Raw genomic sequence first — 14,855 nt, 5'->3', positions numbered from 1 at the left:
GACAAGGGTGTGGGTGGGAAGATTACAGGAGCTGGGTAGGAGAGCAGGGTACATTTGTTGGATGTAAGAACTAGCCGAGAACGGAGCATGGGAATGGGATGAGCAAGATGCAGTGGAGTGAATTGGTTGTTAGTTCAAGGTATCGTTGGTGGCGGAGAGGTGAGCGGAATTAGGGAGAAGTGTTTTTGCAGCATAAATCTTATTACAGAGTCAGACTTTGAGCATAATCCCACCATTTAATGGTAAGGACTAATACAGTGTCTTGTTTTCTCTCAAATTTAAAATTGTGTATTTAAACCCTGGGATTATCTCTAATGACTGTTTGACCTCAACAAAAAGCTGCAATACCCCACACATTAATGCAGTCTTGAAACCGTGTATCCCAACCACTGGATTCAGAAGCATGTTTAACATTGGGGAAAAGCACCACAGAACACCCAAAAAACATTTCAGCTGCTGAAGTAGCTGTTGCCGATGTCAGTGGTCACCATTAAATAAAATATAGCCCAATATGGGGACAAATAAGAATACAGCAAGTAACCCAATAGATTTGCACTGTTCTATTAGAAGGTAACTTCTTTCCAAATTTACCAATTTTAATTCCTCAACCCCCCTCCTCAACTCTGATTTAAGTCACATATATAATTTTTTTGCAAGAACTGGTGCATTGTAAAAATATTCATTTATGTTCATCTTTTCATATTTTTTCTTCAGTTTAGTTTTGTGCAACTGTATACGTGTTTATACATAACAATAAATCTATATACATATATTTGAGACACAAATACAAACCCATCTCAACAAACATTAATTTCACATCACACACAAAACATGTTCCTTGTCTTGCTGCAAGCAATTTTCATAATACGGTGGTACAACAGTTCTCTCCAAGCCTGATCCACCAGGCGGTAGTCCATGTGTAAACAAGGGAATCCAATGAGGTACAGTCTCTCAAAACATAAGAACTCTATCCACCTTCATTATAAACTATTCATAAATCCTTTTCCATAAATCGGCTCCTCCACATAAACGTCGGCGCATATTGGTAGTGTAGTATCCATGGCTTCAATTATCTGTCCTACATCCACGATTAAGGTATACATCATTACGGGGTATATTCTTAAGGCAAATCAAAACGTGTGTTAGGCCCAGAATGAAGTCTACTGATAACATAACTCCCATAGTGTGCATCATGGAATGACTTGGCTCCTTAAACAATCAAAATGGAGTGCACACCAAGTGCGGACCTCTGTGTGTTAGCTCCAGCAATGACTCCTAACACACCGTGGTTGTCAACCTCTACACTTATCAGGTTACCAACAACGAGTTTCCCCAGGGATGTCTCTTGCCTGTTACAGATATAAAATGCAAGAGAGAATAAACCCCTCTCTGTACACACACCAGACCTGACCCAAAGAGTGTGTACTCTAGGTGTGGCAGAACTTGATTCTGCACGAAATCCCTTCACTTATAACTAACATCCAAGCTCCCTTTCGTCTTCTGAGATGCCAGCAGCTCCTATTTTCAACTTAAACTTGCAAGTCGGAAAGTTAAGCATGCCCACAAATCATGCAGAATAATTTCAAGATCTCTAGGTAATTGCATGCAACGGTGGCTATCTAAGCAGAGTAACAATTATACAATTAATCTAACCCCAAAGTTGGTATGTTAACTCAACATCGGCACTCCCCTGGATTTTCTTAAAAGCCAACACCTTTTTAACCCTAATTTCACTCAATTGGGCAGTGGGGTTTATGTAGGGTATTCAAGAAACATATAATACAAGATCACTCAGTAAACCAATGGCGCCATCCTATAATGGGCTAATATTTTATTTTCTATAATACAATCTCTTACACATGAGGGAATTTATATAAACAACATATGCCTGATTTTTTAATGGAAAGTTTTCTGTTGGAACAATCCGTCTTATTACCGTGTGTACACCAGTGACACCCCATTAATTGGAACATAGTGTATGGGAATTATTGTTGGTCTGGAAACTGTCAGGGAAACAAGTACATACAATGTAAACCTTGACACCCCAAGTTGTATGCATATATCTGATAGAGGCTTCTAGCCGCAGATGCCTTACCTTCAAATTATCCACAAGTGTCACACTGTATCTGGAATTTTTCTTGAGCAGTAGCCCTGCACGCTGGTAGGTGGCGTTGTTAGGCTCTGTGTGGCGTCGTCCAAGTTGGAAGTGATGTGCGCGTATCCTATTTAGGTGCCACCTTAGTGTGCTAACTTCAGTTATTTTCTTTTTGTGCCAGTCACGGCAGATCCGAGTAAAGCTACCCCTTAGGCAGTTTTTGAATAACTTTTTTTAAATTTTGTCATCAGTTTTGTGAGATTTTTTTTCCTCCTGGTGTGGCAAGCATGCCATCCAAGAAGGTCGGCTTCAAGCCCTGTGACACCTGTCATCGCTCGATGTCAGTGACAGACCCGCACGTTATTTACCTCTGGTGCCTAAAGTGCAACCACAACCCAAAGGCCTGCTCAAATTGCCATGCCATGCACCCGAGGCTTGTTGGAGCTCCGGGTGATCTAACATGCATTGCAAGCCTTACTACCCTCCATCAAGGGAAGGCTACTGCAGGTGTTCATAGACCACACCACCGCCATTGTTGTACTATAACACACAAGATGTGGTAGGGTCGATGTACCCTTTGCCAAGGAGCCCTGCGTCTCTGGAAATGGCTGGAATGACAGGGCATTTCCATGGTGGTCCAACATCTGGTGAGCCCCCAGCGCCAGGGCGGACAAACTCATCCGCAGATCACAAATGGCATCTCCATTCGGAGGTGGTGCAAGGTCTGTTTGAGCAGTGGGGAGGCCATGGTTAGATCGATTTGCCACTACTGAGAACGTGCAATGCCAGCAGTTCTATGCAGTGCAGTTTTCAAGGCGGCTCTCGCTTGAAGATCCTTTTTGTCTCCACTGGAGCTTCAGCCTCCTGTATGCCTTTCCGACCTTACTACTCCTGCCCAGAGTTCTCAAGAAGAACAAGAACGATTGAGCCCAAGTCATCCTTGTGGCTCCGGACTGGGCACAGAGAGTCTGGTATCCTGAGCTGTCATGCATGGCCTTCGGTGTTCTGATCAGGCTGCCACTTTGGTAAGATCTTCTCTCACAGCAGCAGGGAAGGGTTCCCCACCAGAACCTGTCATTGCTCAGCCTTCTTGTGTGGAGATTGAGCTGCAACAGTTGACAGCTTTTGACCTTCATCCCAAGTCTGTAACACTATTTTGGCAGCCAGACATCGCCCAACCAAGACGGTATATGCCTGGAGCACACTACGCCTGAACCCGATGGGGGGAAGAAAACAATCTAGCAATGGAGTCGATACCCATGCGCACTATCACCAAAAGGAGGAGTCGCCTTATCTTGTGACTGGAAAAGATTTGTAAGAAAAACAACTTGCAAACATCTGGACCCAACACTAGATGACAGGAGTATGCAAAGCATATGATTCTACAGCTCTACATGCCAACAACAGATGCTTACAGGGTAACAAAATTCTTCTGAAAGGTTTTCAACATTTTTTTCACCTTCTCCCTTTATAATGCCCCAGTGGGACCTCAATCTTGTCCTCACTTTCCTTATGTGAGCTTCCTTTGAGCCCCTGTACATCCAAGCCTCCTAATCTGAACATCTTCCCAGACAAACTGGTGCTTCGTACAAGAGCTTCCTTTCTCCTGAAAGCGGTCACTCCCTTTCACATAGGCCAACCATCACTCTGTCTACATTTTACGCTCCGCCTCATCCCTCCAAGGAAGAGGAACAACTTCTGGACCCAAAAAGAGCGGCGTTGTTCTACCTTGACCGCATAAATGAGTTCCAGGTGGACGACCAACTCTTCATGGGGTATGTTGGAGCGAAGAAACAGGATGTACAGAAGAGGACCATCTTATGATGTACAAATTCCACTATGCAGTGGCTAAGAAGCAACCCCCTTAGGGTATGCGTACTCATTCCACCAGAGCCAAAGCTGCAACCACTGTGTTAGCACGCTGATTTCCGGTCTTGGACATCAACCAGGCAGGAACGTGGGCTTCCCAGCACACGTTTCTCCAGCACTACCGCCTGGATAGTCTGGTACATAGGGATGGGCATTTTTCCAGTTTGATCCTGTAGGACTTCCTTGTGTGAAATTGGTACACAGACCCACCCCTGTATTGCTTTGGTATCTATTTTAAGGTAAGGAATCTGCGGCTAGAAGTCTATATCAGATGAACAAGTTACTTACTTTTTTTTACGGAGTTTTATATAGCGCGAACTTGACCCAAAAGTATCGGGTACCACAGCGCTTTACATAGCACCAGTTGTGTTACATGAGGACACATTAATTTTTTTGTTAGGCACGGGAGATTAAGTGATTTGCCCAGAATCGCAGGATGTTCAGCGTCGTTGTAGAGACTCGTACCCAGTTCCCCAAATTCGGGGTTGACCGCCCTAGCCGTTAGGTCGACTCCTCTCCCCACCTTCAGTGACGCCTTACTGGTAGACTCTCTAGCTGCAAATTCCTTACCAACCCACCCATTCTCTCCCCTCTCTGCAAGCGAATTTCTAGTGAGGGGGCTTTCCCCTTTCAGGGTCCTAGTATTCCACACCAGTGGTCAGTGTACTTCATGGCTCCTTGCTTCTGGTGTGGTAAGTCTAATAACGCACTGTGGTGGCGCTTATATAGGCATCACACGCGGAGCTAAACGATGTCACCTACCAGCGCGCAGGAAAACTGCTCAGGAACAATTTCGGGATCTAGTCTGATGCCTGGGTATAATTCTGTGTTGAGGAATCTGCGGCCAGATCGTCTCTACCAGATAAGCATTACCGAAGGTAAGTAACTTGTTCGTATATGCTAGTTCTCAACATTTATCGAGAACACATTATACCTCACAACTCTTAAGGGAATGCGTGATTTATGAAACTATGAGGGTTTTTAGTAGTCTGTTACAAATGTGCATATCTTTCTATGGATTTCTTCTAGGAGGTGCTGCAGTGCTGCCTGAGCTTAATCATAAACCGGACGCCTCCATCCACTACAACATTCCTGAACTTCAGAGCTCAAGCAGGGTGATGCCACAGCAACAGAATGGGCGCCTAGATCCTCCGCTGCCAGGGAGAAATGGGACTGACGCCATGGAGATGGATCGAGAATCCGAGATGGAGGAATCTGATGACTCCGAATATGAGGATGAAGAGGAGGAGCCCCCTAGGCCCAAGTGGCAGGGGATAGAGGCTGTTTTTGAAGCCTATCAAGAACACATAGAAGGTAGGAAAAGTACATGTGTATGGTTAATGGTATCTGGAATATATTTACTATTAGACTTCACAGACCACTCGGAGCTATAGGACCTTCTCTTTTCCTTTTAAGAGAATAACGACAACAAGCATTAAAATGAGACTCAAATGCATCATTATTTTGAAAGGTGCAGCAGGCTCTTGTAAGGACTTTTGCCCATGCTCTAGTCCAAATGGCTCTTGGGAAAACCATATTTGCCACCCGGAGCTAAAAAAAAATCAAGATGCAGTCACTGCCACCCTCCCAATGTGGGAAAATTCTAACAAAATACCTTTAACTGAATGAGACCCTACTAAAAAAAAAAGACCTGTTTATTGTGAGATACACTAGGCTGCATGAGAGCCTTAAAATTTGACAGTGAAGAAAATGTCAAATTACAATTTACATTTCAGGGTCTGAAAATGAGGGTAGCTCGAAGTAAAATTACTTCGATTTGTTACGTATCTATTAGAAATATCAAGTTAAGCTTTTTACACTGACTAGAAAGGTACTCGCCAGAGAACGAAATTCCACCGCATGATCCTAGAACTTTTACAACTCTATAGGAATTCTTTTTCAGTGCTTTGTTGAGAATTTAAGACAGAATGCTTTAATGTAGATGCTTTATTGGAGATGAATGTAACATTTACTTTAGAGCTAGGTAGTCAGAGACAACATCTAAACATTTTCCATTCAGCATGGCCATAGATATTGGTCAAGGCTGAAGTTTCAGGTTTGTTTATGCAGTTTTTATAGGTATCCCAAAAGTTTCTTTAGCAGATATTGTGCAATGAATGATCAAAAAATGTAAATGTATTTCCTTTTTCAATTTGTACTCAATATATTTTTCTGATTTTGGTAAGTGTGGCGGGTGTGCTCCAGTTTTGTTACAATCGACACCGCTATGTTGCTTGGTATTTTTAGGTTTGATTTTGATGGACCAATTGCATCACTTATCGCAGATTTATTTATTTCACAAGAACAGTAGCCTCCCACTTTTTCTATAATGAGCCACTTCTAATGAAGTGAAATAGCCCCATTCTCCTAATGAGTTTGATGATTTTGCAGCAGTGACCAAATTAGATGCCACCACAATAGTGCCCATGCCTTGTAGGATTTGAATAGAGTCCACCCACATGTATGGCACAATATCAAGTGACATGTTGTCAGCCAAAATTTAGTATCTAGAATAATGAATACATAGTATTATGAAGGAACAAAGGCAAGTGTATATTTACCATTCTTATATTCTTAGCACCATTTCTACTTAGCTTGATGTATAATAGATCTCTTTCAAGATGTGAAGTTTTCACTTTACACATATACATCACCGCCTCCCCCTCCTCCAGGATGCTGTCGGTACAATATTTTGGCAGGGTGGTGATTAAAGCTCAGTATTGTGCTAGAACACCGACTACCCCAACACATAAGACTGGGAAACCAATACCAGAGTTTTGAAAAGCTTTGAGTATAAAATGTCTGCACATGACTAATGGAATAACAACCTCAGCAACAAGTGGCAACTGGTATGAAGGAAATACTACCCGCTATAAACATCTCAAACACTTCTTGAATTATCATTTGAAGAGCACGTTTTGATTTCAAACATGAGGATATCACTTTCTCAAAATAGACCGTTTTCTATTAACTAGGGCCTTTTCATTTTGTACAGAAACACTGCAAGAACATCTTATCTTTTTCACACGTGCTGTATGACTGATAGAGTGGACTTTGAAAAGCAACAGATCTTCATGTGACTTTGCAAAATTGAGATTGGGGACAAAGTCAGGTTGCAATGCAGACTGTCACAATGTGTGTTTCTATGTAAGCTTGTGGCCCTGCCATTGGTTAGGCTGATTGTAATTCTCAGACACGTCTGAATTACATATACTTTCGAGAGGACTCTCCGTATTCATGACAATAGAGCAGTGCCATCACTATTATAGTACGGACAGGTGACATATACTCTATTCAGACTACAAGTGTACATAAACGCTTGGGAGGATTTTCCCATGTGTGGTGCACTAACAAAAAGGTGCCGCTCGAGATATACAATAGATCAAGGTCACTGAGTGAAGGTTTTTATACGGTAGTCTGGTTCGAATCACATCACCGGATTCAAGGACTGATTCCACAAGATCTTTGAATCGTATAGCGAGTGGACTTTGAAAAGCAACAGATCTTCATGTGACTTTGCAAAATTGAGATTGGGGACAAAGTCAGGTTGCAATGCAGACTGTCACAATGTGTGTTTCTATGTAAGCTTGTGGCCCTGCCATTGGTTAGGCTGATTGTAATTCTCAGACACGTCTGAATTACATATACTTTCGAGAGGACTCTCCGTATTCATGACAACAGAGCAGTGCCATCACTATTATAGTACGGACAGGTGACATATACTCTATTCAGACTACAAGTGTACATAAACGCTTGGGAGGATTTTCCCATGTGTGGTGCACTAACAAAAAGGTGCCGCTCGAGATATACAATAGATCAAGGTCACTGAGTGAAGGTTTTTATACGGTAGTCTGGTTCGAATCACATCACCGGATTCAAGGACTGATTCCACAAGATCTTTGAATCGTATAGCCGTGATGACGACGTAGGGACACTCGCCCCAAACTACAAAACTCGTGTTGGCTAAAGTCAAAAGGAGGTCCCACAAGAGCAAGCCAAAGTACCAACAATAAATCCACAAGTCAAGAAAAGTCTTCTTTGTTTCTTAATCTGTATACTGTACCTGATTTGTTTGATATGTATTGCTTGTGCTTCGTAGTCAAAATTATTGTAATTCTAAAGGTCTAGAGATGACTAGTGCTGCCATATTCAATGTGGCTAGACCTTTTGAAATACATACTGAGCTGGACAGCATTCCTGGGAGCTACTTTCAGGGTACTGGTGAGCTACCAGTAGCTCCCTAGCTGCTGGATACCACAGTGAAGACACTAATAGTGGCTACGATCTCACGTCAGTCTGTCCTTAAAGAATTGATATTGCAATAAAGAACATCACTGCTTGACGAAAGCTGCCTGATTTGACAGATATTAGATACGTACATTGCATTTAAAACAAGGCCACCTCCGAATGCAAGGAGATTAGAAAACACGAAATGTTACTCCTTACAATGGGAGAGAGATTATATTGTTTAGGGCCAGCCATAAATTAACAATAAATAGTAATGCTGAAGACATTGTGCCATACTTGTTTATAAAGTAGAATAACAAGAGGGAGTGAGAAGCTAAATTGGGGCAAACCTCAGCCTTCCTTAAACGTTATCAGCACACAAAAGAGGGAAAGCCTCACAACTGATGAACTCCAAACATTTTAAGAGGTCAAATTAACTGGTCTCAATATGCATCAAAGGGATCTGCTCCCAGGTGAATTGGTGCGACCTGTGCATCACATGGATATATTAGTAGGATCCTCACCCCACTAGTACCACCAGTGGCATGCTTCATCATCAGATCCTCACCCACTGCTTATAGTTCGAGTGGAGGGGCTCAATGCGGTTTGTAAACGATATCATCTGAGGAGTGTGGGTAGCTGAATAGATGCAAGGGAGGACGATGTCCCTTTGTGTAAGTTAGACGACAGGGACCGCCACATCCCCACTAACTCATGGAGCCTGAATTTTTAAGAGCCTTGACCATTAGAGGGAAAAGGTCCTATATGGTCTGTATGACTGCATGCTTCATGTTTAGCGTACTGTGTAAACTAGCATTAGGAATTGGTATTTAACACAATCTGTAGAAAATCTATGGATTTAGTCTGTCCTGAAAAAAGCCTGCTGACCTTGAGTGGCACTTGTAATAGGCTGAAACATGTCAACCTCACTTAGATATAGATGTTAGGGGTCATTGCACTCGTATACCATCACACTGGTTTTATCTTAGCTAAAGGATCGTATTAATAAACAAGACTTCAGATTCTGAAGGCATTTTTTGAACTCTCACTTAGGTTTTAGTAAAAGAGCTCCGCTTATAAACCGCATTGAGCCCACCCTTCTCACACTAGGTGCAGTGGGTGAGGATCCGATGATGAAGCATGCCACTGGTGGTACCAGTGGGTGAGGATTATTCTAATATATCCATGTGATGTAAGGGTTGCACAAATTCACTTGGGTGCAGATCCCTTTCCACTTTGATACATATTGAGACAAGTTAATTTGACCTGTTAAAATGTTAGTTCATCGGTTGTGAGGCTTTCCCTCTTTTGTGTGCTGATTACTTTTATAAAGCACTTGTACACCTAGCACCCTGCACTTCTTGACAGATTCTAAAGGTGTCCGTCTAATTGCTCTCAGTTCAGACTATCAGTGATCAGACTATTTTCAGAAGCATGGAAGAGAATGCTTCAACCTGTTAAAACACCGATCACAATCTGAATACGGTACGGACAAGACTACGTACCTCTCCTTTACACAAATAAAGAAGCCACAAACTATTAAGGAAAGTGTTTATTCCCTTCTTCCCCACACCAGTACCTACTTTACGGAGAGTAAACTGAAGGCCCGAACCGTTGAGCATACTAGTACGCAATTTTTCGAAGATTTAATAATATTTATTACAACAAACCCTTTTTATTCATACTCAAGGTGGGGGGGGGGTGTCGTGTCTACATTAATAATCAGCTGGATCATCTACTCATTTTCTTTAAAACCCTACAGTGCAGTGATGAAAAATTATTACACATTGTCAGGAGAGCAATGATAATTTACCTGCAGATGCCAAACTCTCCTAGCAACACAGCATGGACGTCTACAGTTGGAAAGTTGTATAACAGTAATTATAAGTAAGCTTGTATATTACCTAGGAACCCAGAACTAAGTAGCATCTGTATCAGTACCACAAGAATTCCTGTCCCAACCTCCATTTTCCCAGTTAATATTTTCTATGTTACTTTGTCTTCACTGATGTGACATCGAAGGGTGACAAGGCTGTAATGACTGTTTCAAGATAACTGTAGATTTATAGTGTAGATCAAAGTCTGCCTTTCTGAAGCTTGTCCTGACCTGTATTGGAAGCCGTTGGTGTGTTGAGCTATGCTTTCCCCAAGCAGTCGGCATCACATACCAGTGTGTCCCGCTAGCGAGTGCTGATGCGAGCACGATGGTACTAACTATCAGGTATATCTGTGCTGTGTTGGATACGTGTGCAATGTTTTTTTTTCTAAAATGCATCGCTAGATTTTCCATATTTGTATTTCTCTCATGTATTGGTGTGCTCCATGCATCTCACATGCTGTGCATGTTCTGGTCACTTCATGTGCCCGCTAGACAAAGTCTGTGCAGTGTCAATACTAGCCATAGTTTGTGAGGCTGAGTTCACCTCTCCGGCTAGTTACAAATTGCATCTTGTCTTAAATTTCTGCGTTTTTGTGTTTTTTTTACCATTAATTTAATTGGAACCCTCCTTAGGGTTACTGATTACTTGTTTATTCTAATGGTCATCTGTAAGTGTAACTGTCTAATACTTTTAAATTTCTTTTTATTTGACAAGAAACTCAAAAAATGTTTTAACTAAAGCAAACCTTTTTGATTATAGAGCAAAACGTTGAGCGCCAGGTGTTGCAGACACAGTGCCGACGGCTCGAGGCCCAGCACTACAGCCTCAGTCTAACTGCAGATCAACTTTCGCACAGCATGGCGGTGAGTTTTTTACATCAGTCACTTACAATGCACCAATAATTACAGATCCTTGCGGCTTGCTTGGTCAAATTCTGCGTTTGTGCTTTTTTTGGTTGTGTGGGGCCAAGGAGAATGCGGCAGATGTGTATGTAACATGAGATGCACAGGCCCATCTTTGGAAAGGATGAGGTTTTTTTCACATTTTTGTTTGGCAATAAAAACCGGATTCCAGTAACCAAGGGTCCATGGGAAAATCATAAAATGGGTTCTGTTGATGATATTAATGACTAAGCTGCTTGTGTCCTTTAGTCTGCCTGACAGACCAGATGCATTCAGCTCTCTAGGCCCTGCAAAATCTATTGGTCATCCTTTCTACTTGAATTATTTTACTATAGCAAAAAAGCACGTGGTCGCGCCCCATTCTGAACTATGCCCTCCGTGCTTTGTGCCAGATTTGCTGAGGGGTCCCTTCCAGTACAAAATCTTTGCATTAAGGTCAAACAAAAGCTAAGATGCACCACACATTTGTGAAAAGCAGTAAAATAATAACAATATATGTAGTTCAAATCCAATTCAAAAGACAGATAAGTGTTCCTTGATTTAGTCTTTTTATTCGAAGTTCATTGGACAATGGACATTACATGTCCATTGTCCAATGAACTTGGAATAAAAAGACTAAATCAAGGAACACTTATCTGTCTTTTGAATTGGATTTGAACTACATATATTGTTATTATTTTACTGCTTTTCACAAATGTGTGGTGCATCTTAGCTTTTGTTTGACCTGTTTGATTAAGTTCCCTAGGGAACTAGCATTGTAACAGTGGGTGCTATTCAGAATGCACACATTTCCTTAATCTATGTGTGATAAAACTTTATTGGGGAGAACACTTTAAAGGGTGACATTAGAACAGGTGCTGTCAGGTAGAAGGTTCCATTGTTAGTCCTAATAGTACTCTTTGCATTAAGGTGTTTGCTTACTTTGTATCCATGCTTTACAATTCAGCACACATGCAAAGTAGGAAAAAACTGGGGGAGAGAAAAACATTTCTCCTCAGTGTGCCTGCCTCGAAGAGGCGTAGGATTTTGGTGCATATTCCTGTCTTTGATTCTTTGTGGATGGGGTGGAGAAGTTGGCTTTGGAAAGCTAGAGCGACAAGAGGGATTCTTACTATTCCCAGTACACACACACTAAAAACAGAAATTCCATCTAATGCATTTTTTGGGGGCATCGAACTTTCCAGAGTACAAAATCTCAGAATTATCCTGAAATTTAATTTTTTAATTGTAACTTCGATTGCATTTTCCATATTTAACAACTTGGAAGTTAACACATGGCCCATTAGAGGGTTTATGGTGAGGTCCTGTGGGAAATCCTGCTTCATCTCATGGACTTAATGCCTTGTTACCATGGGTATTAACGCGTTAGCACTTGGCATCTGTCTTCGTTCTCCTTCCTTGCTCTCTCTAGCACATTTTTAAGTTGAAGATAGGCTCCTGTTACTTTATTTGTTAATGTATACATTCTTGCATGAGTGTGCTACGTATGCAACAAAGTAACACTTAATTAGAGGACAACAAGCAGCGCGAATAATTATTTGAGTTTGACCCGGTATTTTCTCTGTTTCTTCAAACAGGAGCTACTGAACCAGAAACAGAAGGTCGTCTCTGAGAAGGAGCGACTTCAGGCCGAGCTGGACCACTTCCGAAAGTGCCTTGCCTTGCCTGCAACGCAGTGGTCTAGGGGTTACTTCAAGGGTTACCCCAGGTGACGCCCCCTTGCACTAGGCCGAACATACAGTATAGAAATGTTATCTATTTTATTACCTTGAATATTTAATATTTTTCACTGGGAGGATTGAAGCTAACCTATGAAAACGTGCCATGCATGAAGCAGAGGATGATGGGACTTGTAAAAACAAACGCGCCTGACTTCACTGCAGAGTTTGTAATTTATGGAATTCTAAACCAACCTGCATACGAAGCCTGGGATTTTTAAAACCATTTAAATCCTCCTTCCTCTCTTTGCACCAATTTTAGCAAAGCATCTTTTCCTCCTGGACGAAGGCCACAGCAGCAGCAACACTAAAGGCAAAAGCATCTTCTGTCGCATTTTTGTTTTTTCTTTCTTTGCCTGGATCAAACACAGATTTTTCTTTCGTTGCCATAGTAATAAGACTAAGAATGGGACCTGTTTTTTTGCTGTACGTTATCCCTCTCACTGGAAGTCCAATTACTCCTCCTTAACGCTAAGAAGCGAGTGCAACGTAAGTGAAGGAACTGCATCCTATGGGTAGCTAAGAAGCTACCTGATTTCAGCACGAACGACATCACGGCATTTAGTCCGTGTTGCAATACTGGACTACTACTACCACTCCCCCCACAGCAATGGGATTTTCACTAGAAATGCACTTAATGGAAATGATTGAAAAACGAACTGTCAGCGGAAGACACCCTGTCTGTTCTTGTCAGAAAAGGTGCACACGATGCATGTGCCTGTACTGTCAAACTCCAGAGGGGACCGAGTCCTCTGCAAGCTTGGAGCTTTTGGGGTGGGGGGCATATGTGAGGTGCTTCAGACCAGAAGCCACCACCAAGAACTGTACATACAGGGGAAGGTTTTTAAAAAAAAAAATGTTTTTATGACTTTCATTATTATAAAGCCTGCCATTTTTTTTTATTTCACCTTTTTGGGGGGAGGGGAGGTATGCGGGAGAGGGACAAAAAGTTTGCTTTTAGTGTTTGTACTGCTGCTGGTCAGGACGTTGATATTGAAGTGTTTCAACAAATTAATTAAAAGGCAAAAACAAACAAAGCGCTTTTTCACTGATGCATGATGTGATCTCACTACTTGTTCTCTCTCCAAGGATGTAGCACCAGTTGTGGATTTCATTTGGCGGTCTTCACTCACACTGCTCTCAGTCCCCTTCACACAGTGGTCTTGCAGCTTGAGTCTTTTCTTGATCGTTGGAACCACTTTCAAGAGTCTGTTATTCAAGCAGAAAGATTGACAGCACAACCACAATGTTTTATCGCAACAAATGAGAGTATGAGATTGCGTACAACAAAGAGAGGGACAGAGGGGCTTTTTCCACTCACAGTAGGAGGTCCAGCATAAACGGGGGCCCCCAGTTACAATTCACAAAATGAAGTTATGCCGTTCCTCTGTAAACCGTGAACAAGGCGCTCATCCGAGTGTAATGTTTTGTGTTGGAGTGTCCTATGTTAGAAGATATAGGTCAACATGTTTCTCGCATAGAGTGAATGTACTCTCGATTCTTCAGGACCGAAAAAAAGGGAATGAAAAAACTATCTACATCTAAAATCTACTAATAAATAGGTTTAAAGTAGAGAAAGTATTTTTTAACTACGATACCTGTTGTGACCAGGAGCTACCCGATTCACTAACAACCCAGGCTTCAACAGTACCCGGTGGTCCGCGCATGAGACTTAGCTCCTAAGTGTGTAGGAAATTAGTTGCCTCACGCTGGTCCTTGTGACCTGCCCACTCCACCGGGTCCGGTGGAGGGGGCAGGTCACAAGGAGCAGTGTGAGGCAACTAATTTCCTACACACTTAGGAGCTATCTCCAACATGAAACATTACACTCGGATGAGTGCCTTGTTCACTGTTTTTAATCAGGGTAGGAGACCCCCAGAATAAAAACGAATTTGCGCTAGGTACTCCCAACCCTGTTTTAAACCACCACTACACATCTACACTATTCTGGCCCCACACCCGCACTTCACCATACGGCAGTTGGATAAAAGATCTCCGACAAAGTGCCCCTTTTCAGGGAGCCCGTTGGGTATTGCACTACCGTCCCGACGAGGAGCAGCCCATATGATGAAGCATGACACCTGAAAGGGGGTGTGAGCGCACCATGATCCAACGTATGGATTCCCAACTATAGACCCCCTGTGGGCGTAGCTGGACCAGCCTT

The 14,855-nt window shown here is 42.3% G+C and overlaps 1 protein-coding gene across 12 annotated transcripts in view; it reads left to right on the top strand.

The window, feature by feature from the left end:
* The window catches only part of GSE1 (Gse1 coiled-coil protein), a 1,027,427-nt gene extending 1,013,699 nt beyond the window's left edge, over positions 1-13,728 (top strand). For all 12 annotated transcript variants that reach the window (XM_085639744.1, XM_085639743.1, XM_085639740.1 and 9 more), the window contains 3 exons: positions 4,994-5,278; positions 10,831-10,934; positions 12,551-13,728. In XM_085639744.1, coding sequence (XP_085495870.1) covers positions 4,994-5,278; positions 10,831-10,934; positions 12,551-12,685 — 524 coding nt within the window. In that variant the 3' untranslated portion in view covers positions 12,686-13,728. The remainder of the gene's footprint in view (positions 1-4,993; positions 5,279-10,830; positions 10,935-12,550) is intronic.
* Positions 13,729-14,855: the final 1,127 nt, after the last annotated feature.

This window comes from Triturus cristatus, chromosome 12 (genome assembly GCF_964204655.1).
Source record: "Triturus cristatus chromosome 12, aTriCri1.1, whole genome shotgun sequence".
In the NCBI taxonomy this organism is placed as follows: domain Eukaryota; kingdom Metazoa; phylum Chordata; class Amphibia; order Caudata; family Salamandridae; genus Triturus; species Triturus cristatus.
The sequence above is the reverse complement of the archived record's forward strand: the minus strand, read 5'-3'. Positions and strand labels throughout refer to the sequence as shown.